Genomic DNA, 27,236 nt, shown 5'->3' on the forward strand with positions numbered 1-27,236 from the left:
GGTCAATTAAAATGCTGGTTTCAAATTGCTTCATTAGAATTATCGAATGCTGAGTTTAATAAAATAGTTATGAATCATGCCAAAAATATAAGTAAAAGTAATATAGAACAGCGGAATTAAATAATCTTATAGGGTCAATAGAAATATTTAGAAAAAAGTTAAAAACTTAAATCTTACAAACACAGCATACTCAACTTAAAAGCACTAAAAACTTACTAAAAATCGAAAAGCACTTGTTTTGGGAAGAAATAGCAAAAAAAAACAAGATCTAAGACATTTTTCGCTGGAAAATATTTTATGCTTTTAAAAGATAGTTGTCCAACAAAATCAACTATTAGTAGTTTGTAGAAAAAAATAAAAAACCAACGATAAAAAGTTTTCATTTTTGAAAAAGGAAAAAAAATCTTCAAAAAAGAAACAAAGCAGACTTAAACATAAACAAATCAAAAACTAAATGTTTAGTCAGACAAATTCAATTTTTTGTTTTTATAAACAGACATCAAAGTCTAACTCGGGTTTTTAGTTTTTTACATTACTTCAAAGAGCAAAAACATTCTAGTAAGAAACATATAAATTTAGAACCATCAAAATCATTTGTAAAAGTTTTAATAAAGCTGCAAAACCATACTACAGAAAAAATGGATCAAAATGTCCCTCACTTAACAAAGTTTCAATTCGGGTTCTTCCCCTTTTTCCTTGCTTTTGTTCAAGGCGTGGTGAATACCCCAAATTGAGAGCGGTCTCATGTAAGCCAGCGATCTGTTATAATTAAATATTTAAAATAAATTGTAATTTAATACAAAATACATCAAATTTAGATTTCTAAAGTTTAAGATATTATTTTAGTTATTATTTCAACTAGATTTTAAATATATATGAAAAAATTTAAACTTAGTGAAACTCTGTTTTTTATATAATAACAACATCTTTAAGAAATGTGTCTAGTGTTTTTAGATACTAAGGTATAAAAATCATAAGTTTTAAACAAAACTTTTTACGAAGACTTCATGCGGTATAAACAAAAATTGTAGCTAAAATCAACTATTACTGTTTAAATTACTTATAACAATTATTAATAAAAATATAAACCTATAATGTTTTGTGTTTTTGAAAGCTTCTGGTGTCTGATACGACATTCCGTATTTTAACCAGGCAGATTTGTAAATTCCACTCGCAGTCTGTAGACCTTGTTGGAGTTTGTTCTGTTAAATATTAAACTACTATTTATCTATTTTTTTAATTCCACTTGTAGTTTGTGGTAATTCTTTTAACTTGTTGTATATTAACTATGTTCATAACACCATCATTATAGAAAGAATTACCCAGAAATAAATTTGAAAACAGTCGAGTGAAAGCCTTCATGTCATTTCCACAATAGGAACACAATATTTCTATTTAATTGGTATCTACTTAAAATAATCTTCATCAAACCAGTCTAAAAATTTTGTTAGCGAAAACTTAGATTCATAACATTGACCATTGATAACGTAACTGTGGTTTTGAACACTTAACACTTATTAATGCCCTAATATCTCACCTAACACACAAGTCATAATACATACGTCACACAAGTCCAACCTTAGTCAGAATAAACATAATAAACTTAAATACATTTACTTAAAGCATTTAATTTCTTTTTACTTGTTAACAGATATTAAATTATATATATTATTGTATACCTGATAAACCAACGTAGCAGCTGTAGCATTGGTAATTATTCAGTCAAAACATAAAAAGTATAAAAGTGCGAACTAACCGAGCATCACTACAGAAAAAAATAAAATTTCTGAGCCTATATCTTTCCTTTAAGGTTTAAAAGACCACTTGCTTTTTAGGAAAACACAAAAAAAAACATTACTAAAATTAGTAAAACGTAGAGTAAAATTTAAAAATATTCCCAACCTGATAAACAAGAGTTGCAGCAAGTGCATACGTCACACCAGTCCAAACTTCGTCACTTTGCACCGACGACTTGTCAACCTGACCCGATGACGTCATACCGTTAACTGCTCCATGGCAACCGTTCGAGTATGACATCACGTTGTTGCCGTATATGACGTCACAAGCAGAATCTACGTTGGATTGAGGGAGGACCTGAAACAAATAAAAATAACTATAAATAAGTGGTTTATTTTAGATCTTTTTGATCAATATATTTAAAATGCAAATAAAAAAATGGTTAGAACCATCAAAAAGAGTATAGAATAAAATCAAAGAGGCAGACTACCTTCATTCCAACATTTAATTACTAGACTTAAAATGTTAAACTTTATTTTAGACCTTTAACGTAAATTGAACTTTTATGACGTAATTTTACGTATTATTGACGTCACTAAAGTAAGAATATCAACAGAAGCTTTGGTGGCAAAAGAATAGACCAAGGAGAATGTCTAACTTTCATTTTTTTAATTAAATGCTATTAATTTTCCCAGAAGTATACAATAATTTGAAATAAACTGTGTAATGTGAAAAATATACATAAAGCACTTATAAAAGCTGAATTACGGTACTAAACTCCAGCTAAACGATCTGCTATTGTACTTGTTTTATACAAAATAAATAAAATAAACAAACATCATTAATGTTAGCTGAATTTAGATACCAAACTCCGGCTAACTGATCGGCCATAATACTCGTTTTATGAGCTTCGTTTTTACTTGAATCATAGTTCCAATACTTTCCTGTTATATTTAATATGCTAGTTAGTATACTTATTTGTAAAAAATATGTAAATTAGCGTACTAAGGATTAAAGAAAGTTCGTTTTCGCTGCTAAATAGTGTTTGTAAGTTTTTTTTTTATTAAATATGACAAATGGATTTTTTAGACATTCAAATTGTTTTTACAGATAGATAAATAATTTGACTAGGTTAATTTTCATCTATAGAGTTAACTTCTTAAAGCAACTAATAAATGCTTAACCATTGTGAAGAAATCACCATTTTTAAATTATATAAAAAACTTGATAATATTTCTTAATTTTTAAACTGACCATTCCAAAGATGTTTCTGGTAAGCAACAACAGCTCTATCAAGAATTTTTTTCCAATATTGACTATCTTCTTCATAATTTAACACCTTAGAAGCTTCAACCATACATCTTAGTGCAGCAATCCATAAACCGCCGCAGTATGCGCTGTAAAATGATTGATAAGTGATTTGAGTTTTTAAATCACTAGTTTTGACCAATATCAAGTATTATATTTTAACATTTGTAAATTTTAATTTTACTTAGCTTAATTATTATAAAGTAAATACATCTCAGTGCAGCAATCAATAACCCACCACAGTATGCACTGTTGAATTTAAAAAAAATATAATCTTAAGCTTAATAATAAATTATCAAAATACACTAAAGCAAATGACTATGTATTTTCAAGCTAATTAATCAAAATAAAACATGTGTTGTAACCAATGTAAATGTCAAGTAATTTACGAGATTAATGCTGTACACCACACAACATGTTGGTAGTGATTTTGTAGTAAACAGATCAAAATGATTGATAGTTGCTACATTAACATATACCATAAAAATTGTACAAATATACAACACATTAGCCAAACCACATTTCACTAAATAAAATTCTGACCTTTTGTCTCATTAGTATTAATTAAGTAACTCCTACATAACATAAGTATAAGTACAAAAATAACACAAGCATATTATCTCAGCATTACTTAAATTTTCAAACACATTACCTTCAAACCACTTACTTTAAGAACTTCATGTCAACCCATGTGCTTTTATAATGTATAAACAGAGCATCTTTAAATATTAATTTGTATAAACATATACACGAAATATATATACATGTGCACATTAATGTATACATTTATACTATGTTGGTCCATTTACCTACTAACCATCAAAAGTCTGATCATGGTTATAAACTGAACAAAACACAAATACTTTTACACATTTATTACACTGAATATACTCACCTTGGCCCATTTACGTACCAACCATCAAATGTCTGGTCTGCACTTCCATCGTTTTCAATCAACCCATCACCGTCCTTATCGTGCTTCAAACTTCTCTCCATTACTATCTGTATTTAAAAACAATACAAGTCAAAAATTTTATGAAAAATTAAAAATATACATAATACAGAGCAACTTTACACACATCTGGCAACTTTACATGATATAAAAAAAAACATTAGAAATTCTTTATCACTACCTGTACAAAATAGTAACTTGCTAGCTGTACAGTAACTTTATTATATCATATATTAGGGGTGGGCAACGTAAAGAATTGACGGGTCGGATCCAAAAAAGTTAGTCCTCAGCGGGCCGGAGCATTTTGAGTAAGTGATCTACCGGATTCAGCTGGATCCTTTTTTAGATCCGGATCCTTATTTAAAAATATTATCTGGATCCGGCTAAATATTAATTATTGCGTTGCCCACCCCTATCATATATTATAAGTAAAACATTAGATTATATTTTAAACTTGTTTGTTACTTCCAGCACTTAGCAATACTGTTTTTATCGTGCTTAAACTACGCCACATTATTGTATAGTTCTATTTTCAGCTTATGTCTATATTAAAACATAATAACAAACTTTAAAAAATGTTTTGTAATGTTGTAATATGTGTGTCCTTGACCTTATAGCCTACAGTTTGAAAACATTTTTATATCAATTTTAGTAAGAATATTATAGTTTTAAATATCTCAAACCTTCCCTTGTTTGTGTGTTGTTCTTCGTGATTTTTTTTTGTCTTTATCAAAATCGTTTTAAATAAAAAAATATTTTTTATTTTACAAAAAAATCTACAAATTTATCAGTACTTGTTATATTGCATAAAGTACTTTAAATTTTCACCTTCAGTAGGCAATAAAAACTGAACTAATTCAAAATTTTCATTGGTGATATATCAATTTGAGAAAACGGATAAGCCCTTAAACACAGAATAATGACGACTTTTATGAGAAAAAAATAAAGATAATTTTTTGTTCGTGACTACGCTATCAATGATAAAAAAATACATTTTTTTTGTAATGAAAATGTATAATTTAGTTCAATTATTTACCTTGCAAACAGGGTACACAGCTGTAAGGAAACCATTATTTTTAGTGAGGTGGAAATCCCTGTATATTTGAAGAACGAATTTCGGATTTAGGTCTTTCCATTCAGCGGTATCGTGAACGAAGTACGAATTTATTTTCAACCATGGTTCGTCATCTGTATAAATAATATTAGATTATTTTTGAGTATTCGTTTTCACTTTATTTATACAACTATTGTTATTATTTTAGCTTTTGAGGAAAATATTAGTTTATTTCCAGCCATAGCTTGTCATTTGTATACTTTCCGTATAATATTTAAATAAACTATTTACAATTTATATCTAATACTTTGCAACAATGAAAAAAGATAATTAAAAAAATAATATTTTTCTATTTTGGTTATCTAATCAAAAAACAGAGGACATTCCATTTGAGTATAAGTACAGCATAATAAGAAAAGTCAAAATATAAACTTAAGTTGATTGATATTCATTTAACGCTTCGTTAAATTAAAAAGAAAACTAAATAAACAGTTTTCAAGATACGATAGTTTATTAAAACTGGTTATTACAAACAAACATACTTAATTTATTAAATTAAGTTATAATAAAAATACTAAGTTTTAACGTAAGTTAAATAAATTTGTTATATTAGTTTAATCTCATAAGTTTTTAAAAGGTGTTCAAAATATCTAATTTATTAATAATTACACTAATTTTAAACTTATACATACAAACTTTTGTGGGTATTGTAGTTACATTTGGTTTTTAAAACATTAAAATCAGTTTACTTTACATACAATTATTCTAGACATTGTAATTAAAAACACACGATTCACTTAAATATACACTTAATCAGATCATATTATGTATTAGAAGTATGCTTTTAGTTAACCATAACTAAATTAAGTAAGACATTTATAAAATAAACTAGTATAACAGAATTTGAGAAATTCTGAAAAAAATAGCTAATTCTAAACCGGTCGTTTGAAAATTTTGTTAATTAGAACTATTTTTTAAAATATACTGTCAAAATAAACTATTTTACTAACCAAGGGAACCTAGATCAACTAGTTAATTTTTTAGGGCATTTTAACAGTTAAAATAATAAACAATAATAAATCTATAAAACGTTATTATGAAAATACTTACCACGACAAGTACAGTATTAATTTATTTTTAAAGCGTAATATTACTATCGAAAAAGTATTTAAAAAATTATTAATTAATCAATAAAACACTAACCAGGACACCCTAGGTCGTGTGGTACGCAATTTATTGATTTTTGAGGGGCGTTATTTCCATCGAATAAATAGAAAAAATTGTTGGTGTCTTGCTGAAGAATGGCGATTGCTGTAAAGTATTACTGTTTAAAATTTAAATTTAGTAAACAGTTATGGCAATGCATACAGCGAAAAGTAGACCTTTTATAAGTTTTATAGATTAAAATTAAAACTGTTCAAGAATTAAAACATTTAAAAACTAATTATCTGTATTAAACCTTATTTAGTATGTTGTCAAGTTTTAAAATTTTTAGTTAAACAATTCACAATAAAATAATTCATAATAAACTTAACTTACCGAAATCAGACTGTAAAGAAAGCTCAATTTTCGGAAATAATGAAGCCAAAGCAATCGAAGCGTAAAAATGTACATCGTATGTATTATACATTCTGTAAAATAAAAATAAACAAATATATTTTATTTCTATACTATGTAGTTAAACACTTGAATTAATTAAAATGTACATAGTATATATAGTACATTAAAGTAGTGATATAACTGATTATTTTTTAAATAATCTTAAACCAAGTCCAACATCAAATAGCTTATTTGTAAAAGATAGTTTATTTAATTAACAAAACTAGTTGTTTAACAATTTGTTCAAAACCTAAAAACATTTTAATTGTTAAACAAATTATTTATTTGTTGGAAAGTAAAACTAATTAACTAAATTTAATATAAAAACACCAAAAATTAAGTTTATTACATACAATTTCACAGTAGAAAACATACTAAGAACTACAACAAATTATAAACATCATAAACTACAAACTTATATTCATGTCCTTCCAAATAAGCGAACTTTCCATAATCTTCATTGAGGTTCAATTTCAGTATTTTGTCTGCACTGTTAAATATTAAAAAAAACTAGAACTTGTTTTCATTATTAGTTAAAAATAATATTTTTTTAAGAAAATAAAACACCTATCTCAAAAAAACTTATAATGTTAGCATATATGTAAAGCTAAAAAACTTTTTGAATATAGTTTGGATTATTCTTTTTATTTTTAGAAGTTGTTTGAAAACCAAAAAGGTTAAGTCAAAACAAACAAATTAAAAAACCCATAATAACTAACACTTTTAAATTAACCTTAGGCATACTAGCATACATATTTATTAACATAATCTTTTATCTATATTTAAACTATAAGTGTTAACAAAACTTAAATTTCTTTTTTTATATCAGGCATGTGCGCATAAATTAGAATCATTATTTATATCATTACTTAAACCAAACAAAACTAACATATCTTTATTTACTTCAGGCATGTGGGCATACTTATTAGCATCATTATTTATTTCATTATTATTTAAAAATTAAACAAACTAACACTTCTTTATTTACTTCAGGCATGTGTGCATACTTATTAGGATCATTATTTATTTCATCATTAGGTTGAACCCATATACTTCCTCCATCACTGATGTAGTACAACTCGTTGAAAATTGCTGACTTGTACCAAGTTGGTAATGTTCTGTTTAAAATATTTGTTGATATAATTTACTTAAAAATTTTTATGAAGTAGTTATTTCTCATCTATATCAGGCTGGTAATGTTCTGTAATCAAATAGATACTTATTTGAAAAACTAAAAAACTCATTTTTCATATCAATAATTGAATAGAGTTTTAAAGATATTATCCAATAATATTATTAAAGAAACGTTTAGTAATACTAAGCGTATCGTTTTGTATCGCTTTATTGTAATAGATTATTATTAAAAATGTAACAATTATTTTCGAGCTATAATCTAAAGCTAATTACTACTTTGGCAATACTTATTGTTGTTTATGCTTTTAATTATTAATTTATAGCGTAAATTTAAAATCAACTTATTTTATAGATATATTTTAGTTGTAAGAGTATTGTATTTAAAACTACATCAAAATATCAACTTTAAATAAGAATTACTTTACTTGTTGCAAATGTACAAAAAAATAATAATAAAAAAAGGGTTAATTTCTACTAAAAAGTAAATATAATTTTGTTTGTGTAGAAAACTTCAATTGTATTATAAACATTTATAAAAAATGATTAGTTTAAATTATACAGAAAGCAAAAATTAACATATTATTTCTTAAAACCATATTTTGAAAATAATCTGAAATAATTACTAATTAATGAGAAAAGATCTTCTACAAAATAAAAAAGACATTAGCAATCTAAAGGAGAAAATTAATACGTAATAACAGTAGGGATTATTATAAGTATGATAAGTATAAAAATGTCTAGCATTTAGAGACAAGTGAATGTCTGAATTTTATAGTGTGATTAAGTTACTTAATAGCGTTTTGTTATTAAAAAGTATAGTTAAATATTAAAATGTTAACTTGATCTTAACAAATAAACAACGCAACCATACATAACAAAACATTTTTATAACCATTAACTTGACCATATCAATGATTATTTATAAGTTTTCTAAATGAATATAGCTAAAGACGTTACGTTTTTTTTGTCCAACAAAGTTTCAACAAAAAATTAAAGTTATTGTGTTAACAAGACATTAACTTAGTATACAAGAAAAAACTTACTTTTTTTTTAGAAACTTACGAATATGACTTTGATAAATAATTCATGTACAAAAAAATAACTTTAATACTTAAACCATGACTCTTGCAAATAAACTTTGAATGGTATATTTTTGTTTTATGAACAAAAATAAACTTATTGTAATTGAATACAAAGTTTAACACAAATAAGCAGTGATAAGCTGAATATTTAATGTTTATTTAAGCTGTTTATAAATTTAGTGTCTTTAATATTTAAAAAACAAGCATAGTCCATATTTAGCATAAGCTTAAAAATAAAGAAAGTATTTTTGGTAACATGATTTATTTAAATTAATGTTGAAATAATGTAATAATTGGTTAAACGTGATACATTTTGACACACCGACTACAAAATACTAATGTAAAAATAAAGACTTAATGTTTATTAATGTTTTGAAAACATCAGGAATTTATTGGGAAACTTAAAACTAGTAACGCAAATAAATTACGATGTTTCAAATTGACATAAAAATTTTTATACTTGATTTTGTTGTCAAACATTTTTTTCGAAATTATCTTTTGGAAATGTGTTAAAATTTATTGTTCGTTAATTAGTTTTTTCTTGTTTAAAATTGATACTCGAAACTACTTTGTGAAATTTTTCTGATGACAAATCTATTTCAAATTTATCATTAGAAACTTGTATTCAAATATAATTTGATTTTCTAAAACGCAGTAATATTTATGTAAGTAATTAATAAAACGAGAAATCATAATATCAAATCAGAAAAACTATTTTAATTCAAAAGTTACTGAGACTTCAAGTGAAATAACATGGTTAAGTGATATATACAATGAAAAACAAACTTTAAAATTGCTCTATTACTAAAACTAATAATCAACTAATTATATGGCTTTACTGATTTTAATAAAAACTAGAATATCGCTTAAAAAAATTTAATATAAGTTTTTTTTCTTGTCTTTAACTTTAAAATTTTTTAAAGGTATACATGGTCTAATAAAAACAGCAATAAAACTAGAAATTGTTTATTTACAACATTTTTATTAAAGGATTTGGTTAAACACATGGAGTTTTATTATTTGATAATGTTTGCGACATGCAAACTAATTTGATAAAGAAAAACATACTTTTGAACTGTTCTAATAAAACTTGAACTTGGTTAAACTTTTTACTATTCTTAGTTTATGATTTTCTGGTAAAAATATAACAATACAATTTATTATAAATATTTCAAACAATGTGGTTAAACACATGGTGTTTTGTTATTTGCGAATTGTAAATTAATTAATTATGGAAAACAGAATTGTTGTAATAAAACTTGAACTTGACTAAACTATCTATATGTTAAATTTTTTTTTAATAAAAACTAACCCTTAAAATATAATTGGTTAAAGGTTATAATTATAACAATATAAGTACTAGACAACTATTTTTTGTATAGTATGAGTATATCTAATACTTAATATTGAATATATATAACACCTACAGTCAATATTAAGTACATGCAAAAATAAAGAGAAAGTATATTTTTGGTTACATGACCATTGAAAAATTAATGTTAAAATAATGTGATAATTGGTTGAACGTGATACATTTTCACACACTAACTACAAAATATTAATGTTTTGAAAACATCAGGAATTTATTGGGAAACTTTAACTGGTAACGCAAGTAAATTCCAATGTTTTGAATTGACAAAAAAAAATTTATACTTGATTTTGTTGTCAAATATTTATGAAAAATTAGAAGTTTAAAGTTTATTATAAGTAAAGTAATTTTTTCTTATTTTAAATTGATGCTTGAAACCACTTAGTGAAGTTTTTATGATAATAAATCTATTTCAGATTTATCATTAAAAACTTGTATTCAAATATAATTTGATTTTCTAAAGCGCAGTAACATTTATGTAAGTAGTTAATAAAACGAAATATCATAAAATCACATCATAAAAATTAAAATACTTCAAAAGTCACTGAGATTTCAAATAAAATAACATGGCAAGTGATATATACCATGTTGAAAATGTAACTTTAAAATTTCTCTACTACTAAAACAAACAACCAACTAAATACAAAGCTTTATTAATTTTAATAAAAAATAAAGTACAGGTTAAAACAATTTTATTAAGCTGTTAAATTTTCTTGTCTTTGACTTTAAAAGTTTTAAAAAATTAAAATGGTCAAATAAAAGCAGCAATAAAACTTGTAGCTGTTTATTTACAACACTTTTATTAAAGGATGTGGTCAAACACACTGTGTTTTATTATTTGATAATATTTGCGACATGTGAATTTATTTATTAAGGTAAAAATATAAAATTGTTGTGATAAAACTTGAACTTGGTTGAACTATTTATTATGTTTAACTTTTAATTTTCTGATAAAAATATAACAATAGTATTTTTTATAAACATTATAAACAATGTGGTTAAACAAATGGTGTTTTATTATTTGCGACATTTAAGCTAATCTTTAATGGAAAACATATTTGTTGTAATAAAACTGGAACTTTATTAAACTGTTCAATATGTTTAATTTTTTTTTTCTAATAAAACCCAATACTAAAACAAAATTAAACGTTAATTTTATGATAAAAGTACTAAACAACTATTTTTGCATAGTTCATACACAATTGTTCACTAGATAAGAAGTTTATGACACACTTAATTTTAAGATTTTGTCATTGGGAAAGTATTCTATATTTGGCTCAACAAAACTAAAAAAAAATATTGTTTTGATATTGTTTGAACTTGAGTGAAATTATAATAAAACAATTTCTTTATGAGATAACAACACGTCTGATTTATGATTATTTTTTACATAATCTAAATTAAATTGTAATTTAATACGTCATAATTAGTTCTTTAAAACATGTGATAATAACATCTCTATTTACAAATTTGTTGACGATTGTTGTTGAAACAACTACTTTAGATAACCTAAACGAGAATGTAAATCATAAAATAGATAACCTTTAATTAAGTTCAAATGTTTTTCAAGGCTAAAAAAATAAAAATATTTCTTTGCATTTCGTTTATGGCAGAACTGATACTTGATTTTAAATAGTTTTTATCACTGAAAAATATTAAATAAATAACTTTGTAAACTGGTATTTGTAAAATGTTAGATTGTAGTTAGTTAAATAAATTAAGATAAATGTTGGATTATACTTTATGTGATAACTTTTTCTTTGTAAAATTACTAAATGCAGAAGTAGCTCATTAAATTGTAAATTTTAAGAAATATTACTGTTTATAGTTATAATACGAAGTGATTTAATTCAAAGCTTTCTTAAAAACTTTTATAAAAGCATTTTAAATCTATAAAAATAAGCATTAGATCATTTTACGCACTTAGTTTAAATTATTTATACTTTCTAGACATAAACTTAAAAAGAATACATAAATTAGGAAAAAACTATAAACAAGATGTGTTTTAAATCATGTGATAATCAATAAAGGCAATATTAAAAGCCCAATATTTAGCCTTTTTTTAATTGAAACTTAATTTTAAATATAAGCTCATTATGATATCATAAAGTTTAAAACAAATATATTACAAATACTTTTATGTTTAGAATGTTCATTTTTGGTACTCTTTTGCTTGATTCAAACAAAACTTAAACTAAAAATAACATTAATCAACATATGAACATTGTTTTTTCAACAAACACTTTATTCTAAATATTTAAAAAGTAACTTGAATTTTATTTAAGAATTTAATAAATTTGTATTAAAATTTTCAAAAATGACTTTTTACTAAATAAAGTACGCGACATTGAGTAAAAAAATTATTAAAACTTTGTAGAAAATTATACAAAACAAGTTTGCTTTATATCTACTTTAACACCTTGTAAACTTTGTAAAATATTAATTTAAAATTTTACCAAAAAGTTTTAAAACCCTGCAGTTGAAAAACATTAATAATATATTTGTTTACATCAGGTTTTCCAAAATTCATTTTGCTCCCTTGGCAAAAAAATTAAAATAATGGCTCCATTTATTAGATATCGGCCCTTTTTTAGTTTAGTTCCCATTTTCTTCTCCCCTGCCTAAAAATTTACGCCCCTTTGATAGCCGAGATCTTCCCTATTTAAGAATGATTTTGCCCATTTTGTTTAATATTTGAATAACTTCTTATAAATAATATGAATTCAAAACAACAATTGGACCACAGGTTGCTTCCAATATAAGACTTCAATAAATAATCAAAAAAACGAAATAAATAATAAATATTCAAATTTAATTATTTGGAACATTTTAATAGTTTTCTGTTTTTTTCTACACTTTTTTTACAATATTTTTCTATATTTTGATAGTTCAAATCAACTAACGGATCATCAAGCACGGGTTGCTGCCACTTCACAATTTCTTCCTCCCACTTTCTGTAGTTATCTAACGCGTATGACGTCATAACAGAGCTTCTGTTGACGTCATCGGTGAAAAATTTCGTGTATCTTCGTTTGTATGTTGCACCCTTGTCACCGAATTGCACCTGAAATTTAAAATATTATTTGAATGTATTAAATTTTTTTAATTAACAATAAGTTTTATTTAATGGTTACCTAGTTTTTTCTTACTACTTTAACACTTGTTTCTACAAAAAATCTTTGTTACGTAAAAAAAGTTATATGTTTATGTATATATATACTATACGTATTTTGAAAATATTTGTATACAATTGCGATTTATTTTGTTGTTTCTCTAAATTAAGTTAATTTATTAATGGAGTGAAAATATTTATATAAAAGTAAGGTTTTATTAAATATTATTTCTAATAGTCAGCTAACAAACGTTTTTAGTCAAAATAATTACAAACTGTATGTATATTTAAAGTTGCATTTAAAAGTATATTTTAAAACTTATTTATAATATTTGACATTTTGGATCAAAAATAAAAATAAAACTTTTCATTATTAAAAAGCTAAAAACAAATAAAACAAAGGTAAAGTTGGACTACAAACACAAAAAAAACTAAAAAATATTTTACTTCAAACTTTCTATCAAGTTCAAAAGTTAGATTTTGACAACTGAACTATATATAGTTTTATTCATATATTTTTTTATTTATATTTGTGATAAAATGTATAAGTATGAGTATTAAAATGCGTAAAAGCAATAATATAGTTAAATACAGTTAAGTTAATTTTATTCAACCAAATAAATTTACATGTACAGTAGGATAAAACTTACTAATTTAGTTCTAACACAAAACAAGCCTGTAAAAACATTCAAGTAAAAAATACAATAATATATATATACATTTACATAAATTCGTAAAGGATAAAGATATACGTTTTAATTAAATAATAAAGCTTAGACGGCTTATATACTGTATATTTTTTAATATTTATGAAGATGAAGAATTTTAATTTGATTTATGGTCAAACAGTAAAATTAATTTATCACCTAGCATTAAGGTATTTTTTGAAGTTATTGTTTTTAAAACAAGTAAACTTCATTTAATCATAACTAAATAATAATATAATATGCATTGACTTTAAAGGCATTTTTTAGATATAAAAAGTAAAATTCATATTTAAAACTTTTAATTTTGCTAATTTGAAACGTTTATTAACTATCTTTATAAGGTTTATTTTAAACATTACTATTAGACAGCTGTTCAACAGTAAATATAAAATAGCGCAAAAATATATTAGTTAGATTATAACGTTTAAACAACCATTTAATCAAAAAGTAGTATAGAGTTATATACTAAAATAAATAAATAAGTTATATTGTTAAAACAATACAGAACTCAAATAAATTTTAAAGGTTTGTAATATTTTGAGTGTAAATATATCGAAATGAAATACTGACAACAACAAACAAACAGTAAATGTAGTTCAAAAACAAAATGTTTTAAACATTAAGATATTAAAAAGATATTTGAGACAGTTGACCTATATATTTGATATTTTTAAAGTCATTTGTAATAAAAAACAGTACAAATATATACTTTAAATGGCTTCAAGTGTGTACAATAAATGCTTAGATTTGAATTTAAAATATTTTGTGTTAAATTGAATTCATTGTTTATTTTTTGTAAATATGTAATAGGTTATCATCTTAAATAAAAAAAAATCTTATAAAGTTTGCCTAAAAACAGATTATTTTTATTCTATGCTAGTTAATATTCGACTTTTAAAATGAATTTACAATCAAGAGAATATCATTAGAATTATTTTCAAAATACTAATAGATATCAAGCTACCATAATAAACTTAAAAAGCTACTCAAACTTGCGGATATCAATCAATTATACTTTTTGACGTTGTCTCTTTTGTAAATAATTTATAGAAAAGGGTCTTAAACAGTTTCTAAAAAAACTTAATTCAACTTATGCAAAATTTACAAAACTTCTAATATATAAAGTTTAAAATGTAGTAAAAATTAAAAGAGATTTTTATAAGTCATTGTCAGCTCACCAAGGTTATATTCGTTCTGTTAAAATTTTAAACTGAAAATTTACAAAAAAAATGCACTAAACTTTCCGTGTTAAAAAAGCGGTTAAATTATTGACAAGCATCAGTAGAAGAAAAATTTGAAATTTTCTATTTTTAAATAAAATAACAAGTGTAAAATAATGAATAATTTACAAGATAAGGTGACAGAACGAATTTAAACCGAGACATGAATAATTTTGTTGCAAAAAATTTAAACAGTTTCAATACTAGATCTAACATTACTTGCAGTTAAATTTAGAAAATTTCATAAAAAAGTATTTCTTTTTGCAATACAACTAAACTGTTTTTTTAACTAGAGTTAAAACTTACTTGTAATATATTGTAGCATAAGTAAAATAAAATAAAAACATTATTTGAACATATATTCTATTCTGAATAAATTGTGAATAAAAGCAACAACTATCAAAAATATAATTTTAAATTTGATTTTCAGAGTGCTAAATTGTTTATTTAAATTGTTCTCTACAACTTAAAAAACTTTAAATAATAAATGCTTAATGAAATAACACTGAAATAACTTTTAGCAGAACCATGGTCTAGTTCTATTTTTTTTATTGAAAATTTGCTACTCATGACAAACTAGAGATTCTCATTGCAGTACTTGTAAATGACTAGATTTTTTTTTCAAAATTGTATTATATGTAGCAATAATCTTTAAGAAACTCATCTTTTTATCTCGTTGTGTTAAAATGAAAATAAAAAGTCTTAAAGAAAACTTGATTTTTGCTATTTTTTCAGCAATGCATATTAGATTAAACTTTTGGTGAAAATTTAAAACTCTTATTTCATAAACATAAAGTATGTTACATTAAACAATAATGTTTTGTTTAATTAGTAAACTAACTGAAATACTCAAACAAATTTAAGCTTACCGTTAATAAAATACACATGTTAATGAATCAACTTGACAAACTTACATAATTTTTAAAAAGTGTCATTTTTAATAGTTTAAATATATAATATAGATTTAATAGTTTTTACTCAAAAGATTAACGTGTAAAAAATTTTCAAACTTTAACCAGTCAATTTATTATAAATAACTGTTTTTAAAATTCTAAAAATATTAATTTAAAATTTATAGTTGCTTTTAGTCTGTAATAATGTTGAAAAATATGTCTTTAAAACTGCAACTAACTAAGCTTAAACAAAAATTAATAAAGTATGCAAATTTGTTAAAAAACTTCCTTTGCAATTTTTTTGCTTGTATAAATTTACAAAACAAACAAATTTTTATACAAATATTTATTTACAACATTGTACAACCCGTTAAAGTTATCTGTGTAAAGTAAATAAGTTTACATTTTTGATTAATATAGGATACAAGTTACTTTTTTAATTAATATCTTTCTTTTTTTTTTGACAACTAAGGTTTATATCCAAAACTTTTTTTTTCTTTTTTTTAAACAGATAAGTTGAAACAATGAGACTAAAATAAAACAATAAAGTTAGAAGAAAATAAAGAAATTTGATAAACTTTTATTTTAATTATAGAACTTTCACTCGCATAATTTACAGAGCTTTAATACTGAGTCTAAATTATTTTTAGTGTAATTTTACATCCTATAAAGTGTCTAATTATAAATAAAAAACATGGCTTGTAATTAATATCTAAGTTTAAAATTAGAACAGATAAAAAATATGTATCAACTCAAAGCACTATTAAGTATCACGACTATCACTATAAAACTAAAAATAAAACTATTTTTAAAGAACTTTAAGTTTTTAATCAAACAAGATAATTCTTAAAAATCTAAGTTTTATATCAGTCTAAACTTTTTAATAACAAATACAAAACGCTTGAAGTTACATTTATATACTTTCCTTTTTTGTTCAAATCCTAATGCGTGTTATTTCATTTTTTAAAGTACCAAACAATTTTTTACTTTTTTTCTAAATATTAAGAACTTTAATTTCTATAAATAAACACTTTTATTTTATTTTTATAATATAATAAATACAAACCGATGGCATGTCCCAGGATAGAGCGAAATCCATGGATTCATCATTTTTGCTATTTGGTAATATCTTGCACTTGCATGCAATTGCACAAGCTACTTTCTCATTATTAGCTGTTGTTTCTGTAAATAACATGATGTAACTTTCACGTATATGTCTTTTCCAAATAGAATATAATGCATTTTATAACGTATGAAATTTGCAAGCTACATAGGTAGCTTATTGCTTCTGTGAGGTTAATGATTTATAAAATTTGATTATGCAGTTTCTTTTTTTTTGTTGCAGTAGAAGAAAATTGTGTTAAAAAAAATTAAATTAAAAAACTGTCTTCCACAATTTTTTATAAAATCTAATGTTTTTTTATTGCAATCAACAAAATCGGCGAAAGTCTGCAGAACAAGTCCGGACTTTCGTTTGCCGTGAGACAAGCTCAAATTTAACAAAAGGGTTGATCATGCCAATTCGATCATCAGACCACAAGTTTCGGTAGACTGAGACCGGTTTCGTCCTTATTAGGACTCATCAGTCAGTCACAACCGAAAAACTTGTAGTCGTCAATCTACAAACGGTTTATCATGCTTACGCATGAAGCAACCATTTGCTGGCAATGATTAGTGACGTCAGCATTGTCTTTGCCGTGCAACGTTTAAAACATTGTCCACTAGGCAAGACATCTGGTACGCTCGTTTTAGTACAATCAACAAAATCGGCGAAAGTCTGCAGAACAAGTCCGGACTTTCGTTTGCCGTGAGACAAGCTCAAATTTAACAAAAGGGTTGATCATGCCAATTCGATCATCAGACCACAAGTTTCGGTAGACTGAGACCGGTTTCGTCCTTATTAGGACTCAGTCTACCGAAACTTGTGGTCTGATGATCGAATTGGCATGATCAACCCTTTTGTTAAATTTGAGCTTGTCTCACGGCAAACGAAAGTCCGGACTTGTTCTGCAGACTTTCGCCGATTTTGTTGATTGTACTAAAACGAGCGTACCAGATGTCTTGCCTAGTGGACAATGTTTTAAACGTTGCACGGCAAAGACAATGCTGACGTCACTAATCATTGCCAGCAAATGGTTGCTTCATGCGTAAGCATGATAAACCGTTTGTAGATTGACGACTACAAGTTTTTCGGTTGTGACTGACTGATGAGTCCTAATAAGGACGAAACCGGTCTCAGTCTACCGAAACTTGTGGTCTGATGATCGAATTGGCATGATCAACCCTTTTGTTTTTTTATTGCTGTTAGGTTGTTTATAAATAAATTCGAGGTTTTAAAACTTGAATTAGTTAAATATAATACTTAATAAAAAGATATTAAAACTGAGCATTGAAAAAAATATTTAAAACTATAAAATATAAATTCGAATATGTTTTAGACGTTTTTCCCAGATGTTAATATTAACTTTAAAATACTACCTAACTAAAAAATTTATTGTAACTAGAAATCAGTTTTTTTATTTCAAACAATAATCTTCAACTTTAAAACTCATTCATAAAAGGATTTATTTTACGTAAAAACTATATTATTGATCTAAATTTAAATACATTTAAGAAATTTTACTGATTACAACAGCGTTTTTAAGACATAGTATGGGAGTTTGTTTAATTTGTGCGAAACAAAAATAGTATATTTATAAACAAATCACTAAACCACAAAATGTTTAATGTGATGACTCAATTACCGGCCAAATTAAAACTAGTTAAATAATTTGTTGAAATCTTAAACAAACTCTTATGTTTTATATAACTGTTGTATGAACAACTGTTTTGTTAGTTTTATAACCAGTTGTTTTTTAACATAGTGCTTTTGCAATATGTTTTTAACTGAATATCAAAACTTAATCTTTTATTTAATTGTACAAATCTTATTGTAGTAACTAAATTTTTATGTTATAATAATATTATAAAACAGAAAGTAAATTGAATATAGTTGTTTACTTAAGTAAAATTTAAAAACTAGTAAACCGTTTTTGAAATTCCTATATAGTTAGTTAAAATTACACTTTTTGGATATAATAGAATAAGGTTATGTGAAGTACAACATCATTAAAAAAATATTTAAAGTGTATTTTTCAGACTACTTGAAATTTTAAGTGTTTCAATTGCCAAGGGGGTAGTTTTGTTTAAAATAAGCATAAGATGTATCAATTAATAACAACAACTTCTATTTATACGAAAACTGTTTCATGCTTTATAGCATGGTGATCAACTTATTTTATATGATTAAATGTGTATGAAATAAAAATTTACATAAATATTATAATTACAAATAGTTGGCTGATCAAGTATATTATAAACTTTCTATTTATCTAAGCTGAATGGTAAAACTAATGTGTATTCAATTTTTTACAATATATCTTAATTTTAAACCTAGCCATCTACAAAGTCATAAATTTCAAATAAGTTTCAGACTAATCTGATTCTTTTTTTATTGTTTAACAAATTTACTGATATTACAAACTTATGTAGAACTCTAAATTAAATATTTAGTATACATAAACACTTATATTAAAAACAACAATTCTAGGTTTAATTGCTCCTTTAGTATTTTTTCTGAAGTTTGTTTCTAATATAAGAAAGTTTTCAAATTATATAGCTGATATTACCTAATCTTCTCTCAACAAGCTATAAACAAAAATTATTATTGAGTTTAAAACAAATAAGACACAGTAATCTATCCACAGGGGGAGATTGAAAATTAACAATTTAATACATTTTTGTTGTAAACATTTCTAATAAAAGTTATTTTTAATATAAGAATTGTCTGCAAAAAAACTAGTTATTGCACAATTTTACAAACTGCTTGTACTGTGTACAATTTAATTATTTAATAAACACCTTACTTGTAAAGTTAAAAAACATATAACGACTTCAATTAAATACTTTATTAATTTTATTAATTATTTTGAAAATCAGTTAGTTTCGCAAAAAAAAAATAAATACCTTCGTGTTCCTTTAAAAGTCTTTCGAGTTCACCGCTTTGCGGCGAAACACTGTAATATTATTATTTTATCATAATAACATTTAATAATATTTCATGGTAATCAAAGAACAAACCATAAAAATAATGTTTCAGTTTAGATAAGTTAAAAAACAATAGTATTATATTTTTATTAAATTCACATAACAAACCATAAGAATCATGTTCCATTTCAGGTAAATTCCCGGTATCGAGAAGGTGTTTCCACATGTTAGCAGAGGAGTCTTTTATTTGGGGGTTATTAGAACACGGGTTCATGTGGTACATAGAACTACATTCTTGATTTTCCTAATATAATAAAAATTAAGTGGTTTAATTCAATACAAAAAATACACTATAACTTGAAGTATAAAAAAAAATCAAAATAATCTTTGTAATTAAATATATATAAATAATTTTAAGTGTTCCTAATTATAAAGATATTTTGTAAAAAGAAAAATTTAAAGTTGTGCAATACTAGTTTTTATGCTGACAATTCTTTTGCTTAAAATATTATTTAGTAAAAAAAACTTTTAAACGACAAAAACACTGCTGGTTAAGCTTTAAAACAAAAAGTCAAGTTTAAGCTTATTAATTAAACAAAACACACATTAAGTAGCTAATGGATTTATTGCAATAGATAAGGTTTTAGTAACTACTCCTACACATGTTAGGCTTGAAACTATTAATAGACATGATTATATTCAAATTAAAATGTACATATTTTTTGATTTTATTCTCACAGTAATTACTGGATAAGATTTAATCATAAATAGCGTAATATTTAATAAACCTTTGAGTTATTAACACCAATACACATAGTGAACGGCATGTTTGGATACTCGATGTTATTCATCATTTCCACTCCTACAATATTACCAATATTTGCATCCGTTTTCTTGTTTATAAGTCCACTTGGTTGCTTTGATTTGAAACCTAGAAAAACTTCAAAGCATTTATGTGCATGTATTTTAAAACATTTAAAAGGATTTAGTTGTTTAAAATAATATTTTTACCGTGAGTAATACTACATTTTTCCTTATTATTTCTCAAGTTATGCTTATATTAAAATATTAAATATAAACACAATAAAAAGTTATCAAATATCTCTGTTTAGTTTACTTTTATGTAAAGGTAAGTATGTAGTTCACTAAGTTTAGACTCAAGTATACTTAACAAGCCTAGGAGTACTTGAGTAACGCTTTAAAGAGGTTTAAATTACTTTTGTTTCTTTTGTTAGAATAAACGAATTCCTGAAGATAGAACTGAACCAAGTATGATAAGGCAATCCATAACTTTATATTAGTATCGATTTTTTTAATACTAAATACATAATAATAAAAAACTTTTGAAGAAAATTCATACGTATGTTTTGTTTGTATTTTTGAAATTGTTCGAAAAACATACAAATAGATTAATTGGTTGAACATTTTTCTCGTGTGTATTTAAAAGTTCAAAATTTTAATCATTGATTCACCAGACAGTCATATTTTCATGTTTCCTAATTAGTTATACAAATCGCTAAATTGGTTACATTATTTTTCACGTCAATTTTCCATACACATGAAAATTTTAACTTAATTTTTAAATAGTATAACTAAATTTTTATTTCATTTAAGTCTAGACTGAAGTACACTTAAGTAAGCGAAATTGGTAAAGTTCCCCTTGAGAAAGTTAGGAGTTTAGTTTTGTTTCTTTTGCTAAAATACACAAAAGTCAGAAGACGGAATTGAAATATTTTAAGTATGATAAGGAAATTTATACTCTATTTTTTGTATAAATTTCCTAGATATTTAAAGCATATTTGTGAATTACTTTACATTATTCAGTTAAAATGTTTATTACATAAAAATTTTATTTTAAAACCTCCGTTTTCCATGCACATGCATATAGTAACTTCAATTTCTTCGTTCGAATTATTTTCGACATCCCAAGCAAAAACTGCTACTGGTAAACTTGTATCCTGTATCAATAAATTAATAATAATTAAAACTGGTAACGGTAAGCTTGTGTCCAAAGTAAAAAAAAATAGAGTATTTTATGAAAAATTTAAAAATGATTTTTTCTTGTTAAAAAGTAATAAAAAACTTAGTATTAATTGACAGGAAACACAGGTGATAAAATGAAACAGTATTTGTTGCAAAAAGTATGAAGGAATATTATATGTATTAACCTTTTAATTATAGGAAATACTATTTATTGTAAAAAGCATATACAATACAAAATATATACAAAGTTATACCTTGTAATTATCAGGATATACCATTTATTGTAAACATATACTAAATATATACAAAACACTTTTGCTTACCTTGTAATTATCAGGAAAAACTGGTGAAATCTGTCTCATTGTCAACACTACATCCAACTGAAAAATATATACAAGTTTTAATTTGCTGATATAAATAATAATTTATATAATGAATATAACGCTTAAATCAGTTCAGGATAAGGTCAACTTTTTGTTCGTGATTTTTCTACAGCATTGAAAATTTTTTAAAATCAAATAATTGTTTAGAAATATCTACAATTTTTTATTGCATGACATATAAGTTTAAAACGCTTTCAGGTTCAAAACTCTTTTTCAACAAACCAATAGAACCAAAACCTAAACAATCATTCGATTTTTTTCAACTAATATTAAGTAGAAAAATTTTTTCACAAACTTTAACTTTCATAAAACATCAGTATTATAACAGACTTCACACTTTAAAATATGAAGTAAACATACATGAAAATAATATAAACAGATTTTTTTTCAAACGTTTGATACAGATGACAAAATTATTAACTTTTGTAAAACGTTACTCATCAGACAAACAGCAAGAATTTTTATAAAAATTGGAAAACTACCAAATTTTAATTTATTTAAACACAAACAAACTTTAGTTCAAAAGTTTACCTGCGTGCATAACATTAAATAACGATTTCAAAATTAGTTGACTAGTATTAAAGTTAAACTAAAATTAGTTCACCAGTAATAGATGTTAATAAGGGAAAAGGTGTAAGAACTAAGTAGTTCAAACGGTTTCAACCAATCTGTCCAAAGTTTTAATCAGTCTTAAAAAAAAGAACATAGCAACCTTATAAATAAAAGTATTAAAAAACAATTAGAGCCAACATATTTATATTGAATTATTGCAGGTGATTATGATAAACTATGTTGTTCATAACAGAAATAATTTCTTACTTGCGGAATATTGTAGACGCTCCACGCCCTGGGGTACAAACCAGTGTAGTAAGCTTGGTTTGGGGAAAACCCCCACTTCCACGTGGTATGCTGGTTTCTTTCTTGGGAATTACCCGGATTCAATACTTGCTGCCAGGCCACTTCGCCTCTGATGCGGATTGACACTATGAACTGTTGGAATAATTATTAATGATTTTTTTTATATATTTAAGGGAGTAATTTAATTTAAACTATTAGAAGCTGTTTACTATTACCAAAAAATAAACAATGCTTAATTTTCAAAAGTATAGGTTTAATTTAAACGTATTTATAAAATTTATTTTTAATTTACAACTCACATTGTTACTAATTGTTATAGTTTTTTTATACTAACCATATTCACTACAGTTTGTGATATTTTTATAACCTCCTGGTTTTAAAAGTCATTTGTTCATATTATTTGAAAATTGTTTATAACTTCGTACTAAAATTTAATACATACATTCTTAGTTGAGTAAGTATAATTTCCATAAGTTTTAAATATCATTTACTCATTTTGTTTGTAAAAGTTGTTTATCATTTTTTGAACCATTATTGTATATTTACATGATTACTTAGTTGAGTATAAATTTTGTGTATTCCAGGATTTAAATCCAATTTGTTCATAATATTCATAATATGTTGTTTTTAAATTTATTTGTTTACCATTTTATACTTACATTATTACTAGGGTGAGTATGATTTTCATATATTCTAGGTTTTAAATGTCACATTATATTTGTAATATACTGTTTATGAATTTAGTATTTTTAGTTTCAACTTACAGTTACACTTTTGCTAAGATGAGTGGGATTTTCATATATTTATATTTTTTACTACCTTTGGCTAATACTATTTACAATAAGTTTTTGAAATGTTTACAACATCATTTTATACTGACGTTATTACTAGGATGGGTATGATTTTCGTATATTCCAGGTTTGAAATGCCACTTGCTCATATTTCCTTTCCACCCTCTGTTTATTGAACCACAACCAATACCACCAAGTGGTACTCCTGTAAAAAGTTACAAGTTAAATATTGATAAAAATATAAGAAATTTTAAAATGTGTACATGCACTCAAATTATAAGTTAAGGCCATTAGAAGGGTCACCATACTTTTTTACCAAAATTGACATTAGCACTTGTATTAATACTATACTTATATGCTTTAAGATAATTTTCATACAAAAAAAAAATTAAGATATAGTCAGATGTGTAAAATTTTTCAATTCAACAATATGAAAAAACTTTCATGCTCTATCTCTTGGAATATATATAAAAATATACCTTTTGGTTATTTAAGGCCATAGGGGGGTCCAACACTTTTTTTTACAAAAATAAACTTTGGCTTTTATATAAGAGCTTTAAATAGAAACTACAAAACAATTTTTATAGAATTGAAAAATATTGTTTAACTTTTGAGATATTTTATTTTTTGTAAAAAGTTTCCAATACAAACGTATGGACCACAAATTTTGTCAAGGGCAATTTTATTTGAAACTTTAAAATTTACTAAAAATCTATCTCCTCCTTCATTTGTCAAGCAATCTTCTTCAAATTTTCAGGAAATGCTCCTTATATTAAAAGAAAAACGTTACTTATGAATTTAATGATTTTAAAAATAAAAATTTTATGTAACAAATTAAAAAAAAAAGTGTTTTTGATTCAAAAAAGAATATTTTTACAATTTTTTTAATTCCAAAGTAAACTTTTTTGTTGTTGTATAAAGACTAGACTGTGAAAGTTTGAAAAAGATTTTTTGAAAAATGTAGGAGGAAATAGATTTTAAATAAAATAGTCTTTTTTGCTGTTTTAGTTTTCCCTTCCTGTAGGGAACCTACTATGCGGCCCGACTTTGACTGGTCATATCTCAAAAAATAATTTGAATTTCTTTTAACGATAAAAAGCATCTTCAAGCTTAAAAAAATTCTATAAAATAAGATCAACTTGTAAAATACATGGCTTAGATTTTTAAGAAAATAGTCTTTTATTGTCTTCTTACTGATCCTTCAACAGTAAAGAAGGCAAGAAAAGACTTATTGGGACATATTGGGCTATGTGACTTTGTGTCCTCATATCTCAAAAGTTAGATGAACTTTACAAAAACAAAAAAAAAAGAAACTACTAGCTAACTTAAAGATCTTTAACAAAAGTACATTAAGTAAAAAGGAGCCTTTCTGCACTATGACCTTGATAACAATGTTTGAAAATAACACATACAAGAAAAAGATAATTCGAACCAAAAAGGTATTTTTTAATATAATTATTAAAAAATTCTATTTTTATATTGGAAATCATGATTAACATAATATTATTCAACTCAGTCTGATGTATTATATTCAAACTGATGAGTCTGTGTATCAACTTATTTCCATGCTGTTTGGATTTTCAAAACAATAGAAACATTGTGTTGCTATTTACAAAGTAATTTTAAAAAGATAACTGCTTAACCACAAGGGTTAAAAAACGATTTTCATGTAATAAAAAAAAACTTATTTTTGTTTACTTTGAAATTTGAATGATAAAAAATTAAAAATAACCAAGCGCAAATTGCAAGAAAGGTCATATTAAACAAGTAATAAACAAATAAACTAAAACAATAACAATATTTGTATCTGTAGCTGTCTTTGTTAAAAAAAATATACTAAAATTTATAACCAGCTAATGAGATTAAAAATAAAAAAACCTTTTCTATACTTTTTAATTTTATCAAAGTTTACGGTGTAGAAAGTAAGGGAAAAACTGATACACAAACAGAAATAAATTATGTAAAATAACCTACCGTATACTGGTTGAAAAGGTTTTTCAGAAAACACATCCATACAAGGCCGTTTGTTTCTTTTTTTCAACTTGGAGTAGTATCTTAAATACCTGATAGTAATAAAAAACTGGTTATACTCACTGTTTTATAATAATATTTTAGCATTCAAAAACAACACATTTACATGAAATAATTACAGAAAATTGGGTAAATGTTACCAAAGATAAGTTCAAGCTACATCAAAGTAGAAAAATGAGTGCAAATTTATGATTTTATTGCTATAGCAGTTAATTAACTGTTGAAAATTGTCAATAAACAATTCAGATTAAAACATGACAAAATTTGAAAATACATTAAAATTATGAATTAATCAGTAACCTGACACTGTATGGTATGACTGATGCAAGTTGTGATAAGGGTGGAAAGAAAAAGTTTGACATTTTACACTTGAACTTGTGGGCAAGAGAAATTTTCCACCCATGCTCTGGCACATTCAACCCTTTACTTTTACCTGTGAATGAATTATAGTTTTATTATGTACTACATAAAAAAAACGTGTTGTAGTTTAATTAATACTTATTAAATTTCAATTTCAATTTTAAAACAGTTTAGTTTGTTAATGTTATCTAGCTTAACTTAGCCTGTAAAAAAGGCAACATTTACTTACACGTGGCAACCTAATCTTGTAATTAAGTAAAACAACTTTAATGTAAAACTAACAATTTATGGGGAACTTAAAACAGATTTGAGTTATATGAAATAATTTATTTTTCTTTTACAAACCAAAATTGTAAAAACTACTCAAACTTTTTAAAAAATTAACTTGAAAATTCAGAAAAAAAAATAAAAGGTTGTTTATCAATTTGTATTGAAGCAAAATATTAAATTTTGCTGATTAAATATAAGTTTATGCCTAAATTAAGCTTGAAATAAATTAATTTTGTCCACCAACCAGTATATGTGCTCATCAGTTCATCTTCTTCTTTAGATCTGGTCAGGACAATTGCATTTTCAGCCATCTTATCTGGCTTTACAGTGGTGTATATTCAGTAAACAAAACAAAATTACATATAAA

General features: G+C 24.6%; 1 protein-coding gene across 1 annotated transcript; it reads right to left on the reverse strand.

Moving 5' to 3' along the window:
- On the reverse strand, positions 1-27,236 carry LOC145848964 (non-lysosomal glucosylceramidase-like). The gene is made up of 22 exons (XM_082954114.1): positions 27,114-27,236; positions 26,540-26,672; positions 26,183-26,271; positions 24,298-24,413; positions 23,379-23,549; positions 22,500-22,556; positions 22,055-22,151; positions 20,982-21,124; positions 20,362-20,497; positions 17,234-17,349; positions 13,139-13,299; positions 7,625-7,768; positions 7,066-7,140; positions 6,591-6,682; positions 6,255-6,362; positions 5,034-5,185; positions 3,941-4,047; positions 2,992-3,134; positions 2,575-2,681; positions 1,903-2,094; positions 1,090-1,202; positions 1-759 (listed from the first exon to the last, which is right to left on the reverse strand). The coding sequence occupies exons 1-22, from the start codon at positions 27,178-27,180 to the stop codon at positions 660-662; spliced, it is 2,619 nt and encodes an 872-aa protein (XP_082810240.1). The 5' UTR covers positions 27,181-27,236; the 3' UTR covers positions 1-659.

The sequence above is a fragment of the Thalia democratica genome, chromosome 1 (genome assembly GCF_965202585.1).
Source record: "Thalia democratica chromosome 1, ktThaDemo2.hap1.1, whole genome shotgun sequence".
Taxonomy (NCBI): Eukaryota; Metazoa; Chordata; class Thaliacea; order Salpida; family Salpidae; genus Thalia; species Thalia democratica.

What these genes read in the sequence shown, in the direction of transcription:
- LOC145848964 (XM_082954114.1), bottom strand. Translation starts at nt 27,180, where the DNA reads ATGGCTGAAAATGCAATTGTCCTGACCAGATCTAAAGAAGAAGATGAA. An exon ending in ACCTTTTCAACCAGTATACG is followed by an intron (nt 24,414 to 26,182) that starts GTAGGTTATTTT and finishes AACTTTTTACAG; the next exon opens with GAGTACCACTTGGTGGTATT. An exon ending in TTTTTCCTGATAATTACAAG is followed by an intron (nt 22,152 to 22,499) that starts GTAAGCAAAAGT and finishes TTATTGATACAG; the next exon opens with GATACAAGTTTACCAGTAGC.